At 43.0% G+C, this 15,682-nt stretch overlaps 1 protein-coding gene across 6 annotated transcripts in view; it reads right to left on the reverse strand.

Moving 5' to 3' along the window:
- Window positions 1-1,144: 1,144 nt before the first annotated feature.
- The window catches only part of LOC135512811 (AP-3 complex subunit delta-1-like), a 31,784-nt gene continuing 17,246 nt past the window's right edge, over window positions 1,145-15,682 (reverse strand). For 3 of the 6 annotated variants that reach the window (XM_064935215.1, XM_064935214.1, XM_064935217.1), the window contains 13 exons: window positions 15,148-15,301; window positions 14,909-15,040; window positions 7,333-7,386; window positions 6,248-6,352; window positions 5,921-6,052; window positions 5,617-5,664; window positions 5,469-5,489; window positions 4,855-5,044; window positions 4,656-4,744; window positions 4,392-4,477; window positions 4,102-4,223; window positions 3,546-3,625; window positions 1,145-3,410 (listed from right to left, as the gene is read on the reverse strand). In XM_064935215.1, coding sequence (XP_064791287.1) covers window positions 3,315-3,410; window positions 3,546-3,625; window positions 4,102-4,223; window positions 4,392-4,477; window positions 4,656-4,744; window positions 4,855-5,044; window positions 5,469-5,489; window positions 5,617-5,664; window positions 5,921-6,052; window positions 6,248-6,352; window positions 7,333-7,386; window positions 14,909-15,040; window positions 15,148-15,301 — 1,309 coding nt within the window. In that variant the 3' untranslated portion in view covers window positions 1,145-3,314. The remainder of the gene's footprint in view (window positions 3,411-3,545; window positions 3,626-4,101; window positions 4,224-4,391; window positions 4,478-4,655; window positions 4,745-4,854; window positions 5,045-5,468; window positions 5,490-5,616; window positions 5,665-5,920; window positions 6,053-6,247; window positions 6,353-7,332; window positions 7,387-14,908; window positions 15,041-15,147; window positions 15,302-15,682) is intronic. The other 3 variants (XM_064935216.1, XM_064935218.1, XM_064935219.1) reach the window with 2 other exon arrangements.

A 15,682-nucleotide genomic window follows, 5' to 3' on the forward strand; every position in this document is an offset into this window, starting at 1 on the left:
AACGCAACATAAGTGTTTGTTTCATGAGCTGAACCAAAAGATCTCAGAAATGTCCCATATGCACAAAAAGCGTATTTCTCTAAAACGTTATGCACAAATTTGCTTACATCCCTGTTAGAGCTTTTCTCCTTTGCCAAGATAATCAAGCCACCTGACAGGTGTGGCATATCAAAAAAAAAAAAAGATTAAACAGCATGATCATTACACAGGTGCACATTGTACTGGGGACATTCTAAAATGTGCATTTTTTTGTCACACAACACAATGCCACAAATGTCTCAAGTTTTGAGGGAGTGTGGAATTGGAATTTTTTATTTATTTATTTTACCTTTATTTAACCAGGCAAGTCAGTTAAGAACAAATTCTTATTTTCAATGACGGCCTGGGAACAGTGGGTTAACTGCCTGTTCAGGGGCAGAACGACAGATTTGTACCTTGTCAGCTCCGGGTTTGAACTCTCAACCTTCTGGTTACTAGTCCAATGCTCTAACCACTAGGCTACCCTGCCGCCCCAGGAATGCTGGATGGTCCACCAGATAATTGAATGTTCATTTCTCTACCATAAGCCACCTCCACATCCAGCTTCTTCACCTGTGGGATCATCTGGGGAGAGGGAGTGGGGTGCTGAGGGAGTATTTCTGTCTGTAATAAAGGACTTTTTTGTTGGGGGGAAAACTCATTATGATGGGCTGGGCCTGGCTCCCTAGTGGGTGGGCTTATGCACACCCATGGCTGCGCCCCTGCCCAGTCATGTGAAATCCATAGATTAGGGCCTAATCCATTTATTTAAATTGACCAATTTCCTTCTATGAACTGTAACTCGTAAAATCTAATTGTTAAGTTTATATTTTTGTTCAGTATATACAAGCTACATTGATAATTTAATCAGACTTGCACACAAAGAAAAGTACATGCAATTTCACTGAATATACAAATACAAAACAGGAATTATAATTAATCAGTCAAAGGAAAGATAAAAGATGTGAAAGCAGCTCAGCCTTTATTTCAATTTGGGTAGACTTATCCGTTCTTTGAAGGGAATGTTGATGTCAGTCGACTAATATTGTCTTGCTTATGTAGTCCCCTCTTAAAACATATTACAGCTAGCGAATTGTGAATGAATGAGTTGGACAGGACCTTCAAACAAAGAGCAATGAGAGTATATTTTAATGTCACAAGCCAACCTCAGCATGACAATCACAATTTACCAGAGAAATAATTAAGACAAAGTGGGTATCTTCTCTGAATAGCGTCACAATACCTTTCTTCTCTACTGAATTGGAGCCTCTTCCTCTCAGTGCCATGCCACCAAATAGAACCCCCTTCCCCAATGTTAAATCATTTAAAACATTCAAAAGATCTTTTTTTTAATTGTATGGATTTAAACAGATAAAACTACAATACCATCAAACTGTAGAATGATGAAGTCAACTTTCACTTAATAAAAAAAAACTAATAGAAAAAAAGAATCAAGTAATGACGAGGGAGTTTGTGTGCAAGTTTATCCTTGGATAGGGAAAATAATGAAAAGTATACATTCCTACTCATGCAAGATACACATTGATTAAATACTCCGCACAAGAAATGTTCATAATTAGTACAATGTATTATTTAAAAGTAACTGTTTCATTCGGTAATGCCAATCAAATCATTTTTTTAGGAAGGACATACTGTAGGTAGCGTCGCTGAAAAACAGTTCTTCACACCAACATGGGACAGAAGACACTCGTGGAATGGCTGACCCATAGTCCAACAGGAGACCAACATCATCCACGCTTGCAAGACAGGAATGAGGGTTAGTCGGGATACAAACTATGGGATCAGTTTAAAGTTGCTACTACGTCGTGCTGGACCAGGCAGTAAGACATGTTGAGAGTAACTACAGAGCAAGGCAGTTGAGAGAACAACACTGGAGTAAGATCAGTTTATGACTGTATATCAGTGACCCGTATGACGTATTGTAGTGTAAAAGTGGCAAGGGGCAAGAGGTTTAGATGATTTGACAGACAAACGTCTTATTGACGGACTGAATGTTTTGCTTTCTCAAGACAGGAGGGAGTAGCAAACAAGAAGCCACCTTGACTAATACCGATTGAAAATAAAATACGAAACCAAGTGCCATTGATCTCTCAGAATAAAATATGCCTGTATGACAACTACAATAGCCTTCCATTCCCATAGGTGATCCCAAACTAAGTAGATCAACACATAAGAGACCTACAACAAATTGATATTTGAAGCCTGCTATTATAGCAAAGCTATGTGAGAGGCTCTAGCTGCAATATGTGATAGCGAGCCTTCACTTAAATGTGTCACAAGTGAATAAAGAGAAACAGAGGCAGAGCAATGAGAAGTTCTATATTATTCGGTCACTCATTACAGATACTGTGGTAGACATGCCTGAGGCAAGAGAGATAAGAGGTCTAGAACAGCACAGCAGATGAGCAGTTAAATATCTGTCAACCATTACAGCATAATCAAAGCAATACATCAGACAATTGTAAAAAGATACCATTCTACCCATGTCTAGAATAGGAGACAGAGCAAGACAGATGCAGAAACATTATTTTCGAGTATGGCTACGCTTTGAGATGATTCCAACACACTCTTAGTATAACTTTCCAGCTCAGGCATTTTCAATTCTTACAGGGATTGATATGTTACAGCGACACGGGTCAAACTGAAGCTTAGCACAGTTGGAGCAGGGACATGGGGGGGGGGGGGGGGGGGGTCTCAGGAGTTCAGTCTCCTTCAGGCAGAAGGTCAGATCAGGATGAAGGAGTTTACATGATGTTTCCATCTAGGGCCAGTCAGAGTGAGTCACGCATGCTACCAGGACTATAGAGTAGTGGTAACACGCTGATGCTTAATGCAAGGGGGGCGCAGACAGACGGCAGAAATCAACTAAAACAGCAACAACCTGAAACAGTAAAAACACAATTCAACCAACAAAAAAAGTCCAGTTGTCAGATTACATTACATGACCGTCACAGACTGTAATGCCGATGAGCGAGAGAGAATGGGCACGAGTTCAGTCAGAGGTGTGGAAGTGGGGAGCAGGTGAAACAAGTTTTTTGACAGTGGAAAAGAGATTTGAAACAAGGAAGAGGAACTAAAAGTGCACAGAGGGAGTGAGCATAGAGCAAGTTACTGATGGGGAAAGAACAATTCTGAGTGCAGGGGGGAGTGGGGAAGTGAGAGAAGAAAGGAGAGTTGTGAATCTGAAGATGAATAAATAGGGTGAAACGGAGTGTTCTAGCGAGCGAGGGGGTTTAACAGGGGGTAGGGGGGCACCAAGTGGCTGTCAGACACAATCAGCACTGAGAAAAGGTGAGTTTGATCTCATCCAGCACATTCCCAAGCAGCCCCGGCTCATCACATTTAGCGTCGATGGACACGGTCTGATCAGCCTGAAATGGACAGGGACAAAGACATAGGGCAAAGGTTACAAGAACAACTCACAACCTATCTCATTTGAGTTGTCTGAACATGTGGATCCAACATGTGGCTCTTTGGACACTTGACTGAGGAGTAGAGCTACTCACAGTTTTGACCAGCAGACACATATGGTGACCCTGGATTGACCTGCTGTACATGGAGGCACAGGAATCGATCCTCTCCACAACTGGTAAGGTGACAAGAACACAACCGTAAGCTTGTTATATCATTCAGTCCATTATTAACATGGATTATTGACACTTTTATTTAACTAGGCAAGTCAGTTAAGAACCCATTTTCATTTACACAGACGGCCTACCCTTATTTAGGGGCAGAACGACAGATTTTTGTACCTCGTCAGCTCAGGGATTCAATCCAGCAACCTTTCGGTTACTAAACCAACGCTCTAACCACTAGGCTACCTGCCACCACGACACTAATCTATGAACAGATGCAATCTCAACATCTAAGGTCTTTATCATCATCATCATCTTAAAGTGGACATGCTTGTTTTTGCAAGAGGACAAGGCGAACTAGAATAAACACCCCAAAAAATGGTTGGGTCCCTTCACCGAATACCTCACCCTTTCCCCTGTATCCCAGTCCCTATCCCCCTCCCTCCCTTTGCCTTCCACCAGTTTCCTCCAGTCCTAGTGTACCCACCAGAGAAGTGGTGGTGGAAGCAGATTCTGGCCAGTAGATGGTGGAAGGGCTGATTAACTCCCTCCAGCTTCAGAGAGCACCCCTTCAGGTCCCCTGACTCCAACAGCTTAGAATACGCATCACTGCAAACAGCAGCAATCACATTCACTACACATCACATAGCAGTTTAATCATGAGTTCAGATCAGGGCACAACACACAAAGCCAATAGCTCCAAATCTACAGTTAGGTAACGTTCATCACTACTGAACAGCAGAATGAGGTTCTTTGAGGGCAGCTAGTTGCACTGACCTGTAGCAGGGAGTGGTGATCAGGTAGGAGGTGCAGGTAAAGTGCAGTTTAAAGTCCAGTTTCTCGTGAGTGGAGGAATCATCAGTCTGTGAGGGAACATAACAGCAGAAGATCAATAATGTACTTTTATGGATGAGACATAAGTCGGTCAAACCTTGAGCAGTGAAGGAGACTGTATCCAGAGTCAATGTCGCAGACAGACTCACAGACAGAGTGCTAGCAGGGGTGATGTGAGGGACTTTGTCGTGGGATAGACTAACTCACCTTGACTATGAAGGTGAGGGTTCCCTTCAGTTTCTGGGGCATCACGATGTTCTGCACTGAGAAGATGAAGCGTGCCTCGTTTGATATCCCTGAGGAACAAGAGAGGAGATCAAACATTAGTCTGGCTGCAAAACAGGAATTGTAATATTTGGAAGTGTATGTAGTTCAATAATAGTCTCCATCCCCGCTCTCTCCTCACCGGGGGGCAGTTGGAAGGGCACGATGAGGCCGTCGTGTGGGCCAGCTCCATCAGGCCGCTGCAGCTTGGAGTTGAGAGAGTCCAGTACGTTGAACTCCATGGACTTGATAAAGCTGTCGCACTTATTCTCAAAGATGACAGAGACCACTACCTGGCTACCATCCTGCAGATTCCCCTGGATGTCACACACCTGGAGGTGGGGAGCGAGGGAGAGAGGGAGAAGGATGAGGGGAGAGATAAAGCGGAGGTCGATCCACTCCGTAGCCAGCAGTGTTCACACAAGGAACCCGGCAGATTGACTTGCATGCAAAACCACAGCAAACCAGCCAATCGATTCAACCATTCCAATCCCAACATGAATCCCACGTGATTTTTCATAAGCAATCTGGAAGCATTGATAGTAAAGAACCACACACTCAAGAGGATGCCCCTGGCTTATGGTGTTCTGAATAACAGGGTCACGGTTTCCCATTTTTGCATGTCTCTGCATAAGAGCTTGGTTATCACAGGGTGATTAAGCCGGGGGGCACAGTCTAAGTCACAACCATACAGCACATCTAGAAGATTCTCCTGTAAAACCCATAGCCTGCAGTTCACAGAACCTCAGCCAATACCTTATCAGCATCCTGCTTCATCTTGAGAGAAAGAGAGATATATAAATACTATATGTGGATTATGTTAAAATGACCCTTCTCAGTTCCCATATCATCAGCCATCCACATAAATACTATTGTATATTCTATCTCTCTCAATCACACTCACCATCTTGACGTAGGAGTTCTCAGCCAGCAGGGCGTAATTGGACATGGGCTGTAACAAGAGAGGCGTTTGGTCAGTTCTCAACCGTCACTTAATATGCAAACAAGGAAACCAGACTGCCGTGTGGATTATGTATATGCTATTAGACAGGCAGTGTATACACAACGCACACTTGACTGTGCCAATCAAAGGGTGAGGGTGTGTCAACAGACCAAAACCAAACAATGAAAATTAGAGTTTTATCTATGAATTAAACGTCCAACGGACAGGGATTAATTGACAGAGTGAATGGTGATTGGTTACTGACCGGCAGAGGCTCTTCCTCCTCCACAGTGCCGTTCTGCACAGACTCGTCTCCGGCCCCATCGCTATGATTATGGTGGTGCTTCTTTTTCTTCTTCTCCTTTTTCTGCTTCTTCTTCTTGTGCGTGGAGGATTTCTGAGAGGGAAACAAGCAGGGGTTTAAGTGACGGGCAGTCGATTCAGAAAGCAGGAGTGAAAATGTCCAATGGGGAAGTGCTCAGACAAGATCGGTCAAAATACAGTATCCTGTTGTGGTAGTCTACTGTAGAATCCTTAGTAACAGCTAAGATTTCTGTCTCGTGGTTATGGCATCATCAGTGGAGTGACTCACAGTCTCCTCCGGCTCAGTGTCTTTGGCCTCTTCAGGCTCAGAGTCTGGTGCCACGGCAGCCATACCAGATGCCGTCCTAGGGGTGGAGGCAGGGGCAGCTGCTGCCTGTCAACACACACACCAATAAAGTTAGTTGGATACATTTAGGAGGATTACTGACATACAGCACGCATTGTCATTTATTGATCGTATACAAGTACAGGTAGTAGTAGCTTGGGTTAGTTGTAGTAATTTGTTTGTTGTTAAGAAGTTCTTTAATGCTGACATTGTGCCAGTAGACCCATTGTCAATATCTGTGTTTTAGTGGAACGATCATAGACAAAACACACAAAAACAGAACAGGTTCAAACAGGATGTGCGAAGTCACATTTGGGTGACTGATAGACTTACAGCCCATTTCCTGAGGGCAGACGGTTGGTGTGATGTAAACAAAGTGCTTTCATTATACATTTTTCTCAACATGCAGAGCCCCAAAACAAATGTACAGAGCAATGATCAGATTCTGATTGAAACAGTCATATACAGCAGGGGCAGAACAGAGGACAGAGAGTGTGGGGTCACAGAGACCTTAAAGTAACTTTATGACCTAGTCTAAGCTCAAACTGAATATTGTACAGTCCTCTTCAGTCTCCCGCCTGGTCAGACAGCTGCTCTGGGCTAGACGTAGTCTAAACACACAGGGTATGTAGACAAACACTCAGTCAGTCATCAAAAACACTGTCTATAATGTAGTCATACACACGAAAAACTCTGCTACTGTTGCAGTGGTTTGACTTGATCAACAGGAACTGTCAGCAAGATTCCAGACACTCTGAGGCCCCTGAACTTGACAACTGTGAACCCACCACTAACGAGAAACAGACACACTGAGCAAAACAAAAACAACCAACACTAAGAAACACAATTGCAAACAGAAAACCACAGCCCAAGAACGAGTAGGGTGATGTGCCCTGTGAGAGAGAGGAAGTAATGTAAGCGTGAAAGAAGAAGCGTGAATGGAAGAAGGAAATAAAGAAGCACGCACGAGAGGTGCTGTTAGAACACAAATGGCAACAAGGAATGACTAAGAGAGAGAGGAACTCAACCTGAGGATTAGAGGGCACTGGAGCATTTGAGAGCCAGAAATCCAGATCCGAAGCCTAGAACAGGGAGGAAGGGAGGGGCCAGAGAGGTTAAACATTTTAGTGCTACCTCCTCATGAAAATGGATACAGAGATTACACTGTTCTTTTCATGAATAAATCAAGTATTTCAAAAGAGAGACTCGGAGCACTGAAATCTAAGAACTCATACTGATACTTGATTTAATCTTTGTTGCTGATAGGAAGGGAGGGGGCTTGAAAGCAGCAATGACAATGTTTGATGAATGAAAATGATCAAAGAAAATTGTTCATATCTGTCAAGCAAACTCTTTCATTCAAATCTAATTCTTAGTTTAGCTGCAAATTATTTAGTGTCAGAGTTACAATAGATGTAGATGAATTACAGGAGTGACAAAATACCCAACACAGAATGTAATTGTGCATTGATTAACTCCACATTGATTAATTTACTTCTTACTAATAACCCCCATAAATATTTGTCTAGTGGAATATGACCTCAGTGATCATTGTCCTATAGTATGCATTAGAGATACCAGACAGCAAAATACTTAAAGTTATCCTCAATGGTTTTTACATGACATGTTCTACTGTGATTAAGCCCCTACCTCCTGTATTCTTAGAGTTCACTCTAGAAAATGTATCCTCCATATTCATTCCTCTGGCTGATAAACATGCCTCTTTTAAACAATTCAGAGTCAAATAGAAAACCAAGGGTGAGACCTTCAGCGCTCATTCAGATGAGAAATCCTGCCTGGGCCAAAGCAAGGAAAACTGACTGTAGTGGACTGGCAATCTTTCAGACAACTGAGAAACAGATGTACTATCTTGATTAAGAAAGATAAATCAAGTTACTTTTTAAGCTCCATCTCTGACTGCTGGGGATCCTTCTAAATTTTGGAAAACAGTAAATACACGGAAGCGTACAAATTCATCTTCTTCCCTGCCTTAGCATGTTCTGTCTGACTCTGGTATCCTAACGAAGAAGAATGGGATAAGTGATGCTTTTATCATCTCAGCAGGCTTTTTATTTGAGAGAAACTGTGGTTTAATTGACCCTGGTCTGTCAATCAACTGCTCTTCCCTCTGCCCGCCTCTAGCTGACTCGACAGTTAACAGTCAACTTCTAGTGAATCTTTGTTTTCATTTAAACAATTTACTACTGGTGATGTATTTGATGCCATGTTTAAGATTGATATATATTTTTGTTACAAGAATCCACTGGGGCTGATATGCATTTTTGCTGCAGTTCTCTGCCCCCGAGATTGTGGAATCATTAACCCATATGTTAACCCAATGACTATATCTGGCATTATCCCCAATATTTGGAAGGCGGCCCATGTACTCCCCCTTCACAAAAGGTGGAGACCCTTAAACTAAAAATGTTTTTTAAATATATATTTTTTAAATTACCCTATTTATAAAAACTCTTTCCTAGCTAAAATATTAGAATACTTTATTAATTCTCAGCTAAGATCTTTCTTATCTTTGAACTGTATCCTAAATTTACAACAGTCAGTGCTATGAGCTGGTCTATAACCTATCTTTGCTGCATCCCTAGCTAGAAATTGTGTTGTTAACTGTATGGACAAAAGACAACATTATGCTGCCCTCTTCATTGATCTGTCAAAGGCCTTCAATATTGTTGCTCACTCACTGCTAATTCAGAGGATTTCCTCAAATTGGCATACACCAGGCTGAATGTAAATGGTTTCAAAATTACTTGGACAGAAAAATGTATGTGCATCTACTGAGGGTGTTAAATCAGATTTTCTGAGCATAACGAAAGGTGACCTGCAGGGGTCAATTCTTGGTCCTGAACTTTTTATTGTTTTCATTGACAAATTAACCTGGACTTGTATGCTGTTGTGTATGCTATTGCCCCCACAGTTGACCAGGGTCTATCTGACCTACAGGCCATCATTGTATTACAGAAAAACCTTGACCTGAAATTACATTATTTTTTGGAGCAAAGGGAACACTTAGAAAACACAATGTAACTCCAAGTGAATCACACTTCTGTGAAGTCAAACTGTCCACTTAGGAAGCAACACTAATTGACAATAAATTTCACATGCTGTTGTGCAAATAGAATAGACAACAGGTGGAAATTATAGGCAATTAGCAAGACACGCCCAATAAAGGAGTGGTTCTGCAGGGGGTAACCACAGACCAATTCTCAGTTCCTATGCTTCCTGGCTGATGTTTTGGTCACTTTTGAATGCTGGCGGTGCTTTCACTCTAGTGGTAGCATGAGACGGAGTCTACAACCCACACATGTGGCTCAGGTAGTGCAGTTCATCCAGGATGGCACATCAATGCGAGCTGTGGCAAGAAGGTTTGCTGTGTCTGTCAGCGTAGTGTCCAGAGCATGGAGGCGCTACCAGGAGACAGGCCAGTACATCAAGAGACGTGGAGGAGGCCGTAGGAAGGCAACAACCCAGCAGCAGGACCGCTACCTCCTCCTTTGTGCAAGGAGGAGCAGGAGGAGCACTACCAGAGCCCATGCGAAATGACCTCCAGCAGGCCACAAATGTGTATGTGTCTGCTCAAACGGTCAGAAACAGACTCCATGAGGGTGGTATGAGGGCCCAATGTCCACCGGTGGGGGTTGTGCTTACAGCCCAACACCGTGCAGGACGTTTGGCATTTGCCAGAGAACACAAAGATTGGCAAATTAGCCACTGGCGCCCTGTGCTCTTCACAGATGAAAGCAGGTTCACACTGAGCACGTGACAGACGTGACAGAGTCTGGAGACGCTGTGGAGAACGTTCTGCTGCCTGCAACATCCTCCAGCATGACCGGTTTGGAGGTGGGTCAGTCATGGTGTGGGGTGGCATTTCTTTGGGGAGCAGCACAGCCCTCCATGTGCTCGCCAGAGGTAGCCTGACTGCCATTAGGTACCGAGATGAGATCCTCAGACCCCTTGTGAGACCATATGCTGGTTTGGTTGCCCCTGGGTTCCTCCTAATGCAAGACTATGCTAGACCTCATGTGGCTGGAATGTGTCAGCAGTTCCTGTAAGAGGAAGGAATTGATGCTATGGACTGGCCCGCCCGTTCCCCAGACATGAATCCAATTGAGCACATCTGGGACATAATGTCTCGCTCCATCCACCAACGCCATGTTGCACCACAGACTGTCCAGAAGTTGGCGGTTGCTTTAGTCCAGGTCTGGGAGGGGATCCCTCAGGAGACCATCCGCCACCTCATCAGGAGCATGCCCAGGCGTTGTAGGGAGGTCATACAGGCACATGGAGGCCACACACACTACTGAGCTGCATTTCGACTTGTTTTAAGGACATTACATCAAAGTTGGATCAGCCTGTAGTGTGTTTTTCCGCTTTAATTTTGAGTGTCACTCCAAATCCAGACCGCCGTGGTTTGATAAATTTGATTTCCATTGATAATTTGTGTGTGATTTTGTTGTCAGCACATTCAACTATGTAAAGAAAAAAGTATTTAATAAGAATATTTCATTCATTCAGATCTAGGATGTGTTATTTTAGTGTTCCCTTTATTTTTTTGAGCAGTGTATAATTAAATGCAGGTTAAATTAAGTAAACAGTGCCTTCAAAAAGTATTCACACCCCTAGACCTTTTCCACATTGAGCTGCAGCCTGAATTTAAAAATGGATTAAACATCAAATTTGTCACTGGCTACACACAATATCCCATAATGTCAAAGTGGAGTTGTGTTTTGGGGGTGCGGAGTGAAGGGAAAGGTGTTGAGGGGCAGCTCTTGGGGAACTGGGGGTGGGAGGGGGTCTTGGATGGTTGGTGGCCTGGTGGTTGGGAGTTTGGGCCGTTGGCCGATAGGTCGCTGGTTCAGGTTCTCCATTTGACTTGGTGGTAGATCTATAGACATGCCCTTGGTCGCAGCACTTGACCCTGGTTGCTCCTGTGGGTCGATCTGGGGTCTGCTAGATGACTGAACGTAATGTAAAAGTTGAGCGGTTTCGCCGCAGGTAGATTGTTTGTTAAACATGATTTTTTTATGACTACCTCATCTCTGTACCCCACACATACAGATCATTGTAAGGTCCCTCATTCGAGCAGTGAATTTCAAACACAGATTCAACCACAAAGACCAAGGAGGTTTTCTAATGCCTCGCAAAGAAGGGTAACTATTGGTTAAAAAAAGAAGCTGGCATTGAATATCTCTTTGAGTATGGTGAAATTATTAATTACACTTTGGATGGTTTATCAATACACCCAGTCACTTCAAAGATAAAAGGTGTCCTTCCTAAGTCAGTTGTGGGAGAATGAAACCTATCATGAATCTAAAGCAATTAAAGTTTAATGGCTGTGATAAGAAAAAAATTGAGGATGGAACATTGTAATTACTCTACAACACTAACTGAATTGACAAGAGTGAAAAGGAGGAAGCCTGTACAGAATAACACTATTCCAAAACAACAAGGTACTAAAGTAATACTGCACAAATTTGGCAAAGCAATTACATGTTTGTCCTGAATTCAAAGTGTTATGTTTGGGGGCCAAATTCAATACATTACTGAGTACCACTCTCCATATTTTCAAGCATAATGGTGCATCCTGTTATGGGTATGCTTGTAATCGTTAAGCACTGGTGGGTTTTTCACGCTATAAAATAAATGGAATGGAGCTAAGCACAGCCAAAATCCTAGAGGAAAACCTGATTCAATCTGCTTTCCACCAGACACTGGGAGATTAATTCACCCTTCAGCAGGACAATGACCTAAAACAAGGCCAAATCTACACTGGAGTTGCAGCGAAGACAGCGAATAGGTTCCTGAGGGGCCGAGTTACAGTTGACTTAAATCTATGGAAAGACCTAAAAATGGTTGTTTAGCAGTGATCAACAACCCATTTGACAGAGCGTTAGGAATTTAGAAAAGAATAAAATGGGCAAATGTTGCACAGTCCAGGTGTGGAAAGCATAGAGACTTGAAGCCAAAAAGCTGTAAATCGCTGCCAAAAGGTGTTTCTACAAATTATTGACTCAGGTATGAACTTACTATTTTCTACATTGTAGAATAATAGTGAAGACATCAAAACTATGAACACATATGGAATCATGTAGTAACCAAAAAAAGTGTTAACAAATCCAAATGTATTTTATATTCTTCAAATAGCCACCCTTTGCCTTTGACAGCTTTGCACACTCTTGGCATTCACTCAAACAGCTTCAACTGGAATGCTTTTCCAACAGTCTTGAAGGAGTTCCCACATATGCTGAGAACTTGTTGGCTGCTATTCCTTCACTCTACGGTCCAACTCATCCCAAACTATCTCAATTTGGTTGTGGTTGGGAGATTGTGGAGACCAGGTCATCTGATGCAGCACTCCATCACTCTCCTTCTTGGTCAAATATCCCTTACACAGCCTGAGGGTGTGTTGGGTCATTGTCCTGTTGGAAAACAAATGATAGTCCCACTAACACCAAACCAGATGGGATGGCATATTGCGTTGCAGAATGCTGTGGTAGCCATGCCGGTTAAGTGTGCCTTGAATTCTAAATTAAACACCGACAGTGTCACAAGCAAAGCACCACCACACCTCATCCATGCTTCAAGGTGGGAACCACCCAAGCAGAGTTCATCCGTTCACCTACTCTGCGTCTCACAAAGACATGGCAGTTGGAACCAATTATCTCAAATCTGGACAGATTTCCACAGGTCTAATGTCCATTTCTCGTGTTTTTGGCCCAAGCAAGTATCTTCTACTTGTTGGTGTCCTTTTGTAGTGGTTTCTGTCCAGCAATTCGACCATGAAAGCCTGATTCACGCAGTCTCAGTCTCCTCTGAACAGTTGATGTTGAGATGTGTCTGTTACTAGAACTCTGAAGCATTTACTTGGGATGCAATTTCTGAGGCTGGTAACTAATGAACTTGTATTCTGCAGCAGAGGTAACTCTGGGTCTTCATTTTATGTGGCAGTCCTCATGAGAGCCAGTTTCATCATAGCGCTTGGTTTTTTGAGACTGCACAAAAATCCAGATTAAAACATGAAAGTCACTCAAAGTAATGATGGACTGTCATTTCTCTTTGCTTATTTGAGCTGTTCTTGCCATAATATGGACTTGGTCTTTGACTAAATAGGGCTATCTTCTGTATACCAACCCTACCTTAACACAACACAACACAACTGATTCCTTCTTATTGTGATTGAGCCAAAGAAATTCCACTATTTAACAAGGCACACCTGTTAATTGAAATGCATTCCAGGTGACTACCTCATGAAGCTGGTTGAGAGAATGCCAATAGTGTGCAAACTCATCAGGGCAAAGGGTTAGAATAATCTCGAAAATAAAAATATATATTTTGATTTCTTTAACACTTTTTTGGTTACTAGATGATTCCATGTGTTATTTCATAGTTCTCTTCACTATTATTCTACAACGTAGAAAATAATATAAAATAAAGAAAACCTCTTGAATGAGTAGATGGGTCTAAACTTTTGACTGGTACTGTAAGTATTCAGACCCTTTGCTATGAGACTCGAAACTGAGCTCAGATGCATCCTGTTTCCATTGATCATCCTTGAGATGTTTCGACAACTTTATTGGAGTCACTCTGACAGAGCTAGAGAGTTCCTCTGTGGAGATGGTTGTCATTCTGGAAGGTTCTCCCATCTCTGCAGCACTCCACCAATCAGGCCTTTATAGTAGAGTGGCCAGACAGAAGCAGTCTCCTCAGAGAAAGGCACGATAGCCCGCTTGGAGTTTGCCAAAAGGCACCTAAAGACTCTCAGACCATGAGAAATACAATTCTCTGATCTGATGAAACCAAGATTGAACTCTTTGAACTGAATGCCAAGCATCATGTATAGAGGAAACCTGGCACCATCCCTACGGTGACGTATGGTGGCAGCATTATGCTGTGGGGATGTTGTTCAGTGGCAGGGAATGGGAGAGTAGTCAGGATCAATGGAAAGCTGAACAGAGCAAAGTACAGAGAGATCCTTGATGAAAACCTGCTCCAGAGCGCTCAGGACCTCAGACTGGGGCAGCGGTTCACCGTCCAACAGGACAACGACCCTATGCACACAGCCAAGACAACGCAGCAGTGGCTTCGGGACAAGTCTCTGAACGTCCTTGAGTAGCCCAGCCAGAGCCTGGACTTGAACCCGATCGAACATCTCTGGAGACACCTGAAAATAGCTGTGCTGTGACGTACCCCATCCACACTGACAGAGCTTGAGAGAATCTACAGAATGGGAGAAACTCCCCAAATACAGGTATGCCAAGCTTGTAGCATCATACCCAAGAAGACTCAAGGCTGTAATCACTGCCTAAGGTGCATCCTCAAAGTACTGAGTAAAAGGTCTGAATACTTAAATGTGATAATTTTTTTTTTTGTATTTTATAAATTAGCCAACAGTTCTAAAAAAAACTGTTTTTGCTTTATCATTTTGGCGTATTGTTTCTAGATTGATGAGGGAAAAAAACTATTTAATCCATTTTAGAATAAGGCTGTAACCTAACAAAATGTGGAAAAATTCAGAATACTTTCACGAAGACAGCCATATATATATAGTCACTGTATAAAAAGGTAGTCCCTCCCTTTGTGACATCATACCTCTGGTGTAGAGGCAGGAGGCGGGGCTGCCACCTCCTTGGTCTCTTCTGCTTGGACAGGCTCCTGTGACCCAGAGCCCATAAGATCCTCCTCTTCCTCTTGTTTGTGCTTTTTCTTCTTCTCTTTACTCTTCTACAATTACAAAAAAACAATCCTCAAGTCAATAAGGTCTCAAATACTACGGAAACAAACGTCAAAAATATGTAAAATATTCTTAAGAAATAAAGATGGAGCCAAACCTTCCTGTCCTTCTTCTCCTTCTTCTCCTTTCCTGTCTTTTTCTTGGGCTCTGGTACAACCTCCACCACCTGCCTGTCTTCCATGGGGCTCTTGAGGACCTCGTCGGGACGGTGTGACCTGACAGGCAGTTTCTTCTCGCTGTCTGCCAGGGGCCTGAGAGCACAAAGAGAAGTAGACACACTTAAAACCACAGCCATGCGTGTGCATGGGGATTCTGGTCGAACCACAGCCATTTGCTGCATCAAGTGTTAACTAGCATCTTTTCCTTGTCTCCTTTTAGGAAAGGAAGCTAGTTGAGACAGAACCCTCCACTCAGGTGCACGACATCTCAAACACAAACCTTCAAAAGGGGGGGGGTCAGGAGGGACACTCCCATTAACAGGTTAATCAAATAATTTGCAATTAACAATTATGTTGAAGACCAATGAATTGGGTGAGGATTCAAATAAGAGCAGCACGGTAGTCATCCAGGAGTAGTACTGGTGAAGGAGTTAGGACTTCAGAAAATCAGCAGTTCCACTGAGAAATCAATTA

This window comes from Oncorhynchus masou, chromosome 24, assembly GCF_036934945.1.
Source record: "Oncorhynchus masou masou isolate Uvic2021 chromosome 24, UVic_Omas_1.1, whole genome shotgun sequence".
NCBI classification, from domain to species: domain Eukaryota; kingdom Metazoa; phylum Chordata; class Actinopteri; order Salmoniformes; family Salmonidae; genus Oncorhynchus; species Oncorhynchus masou.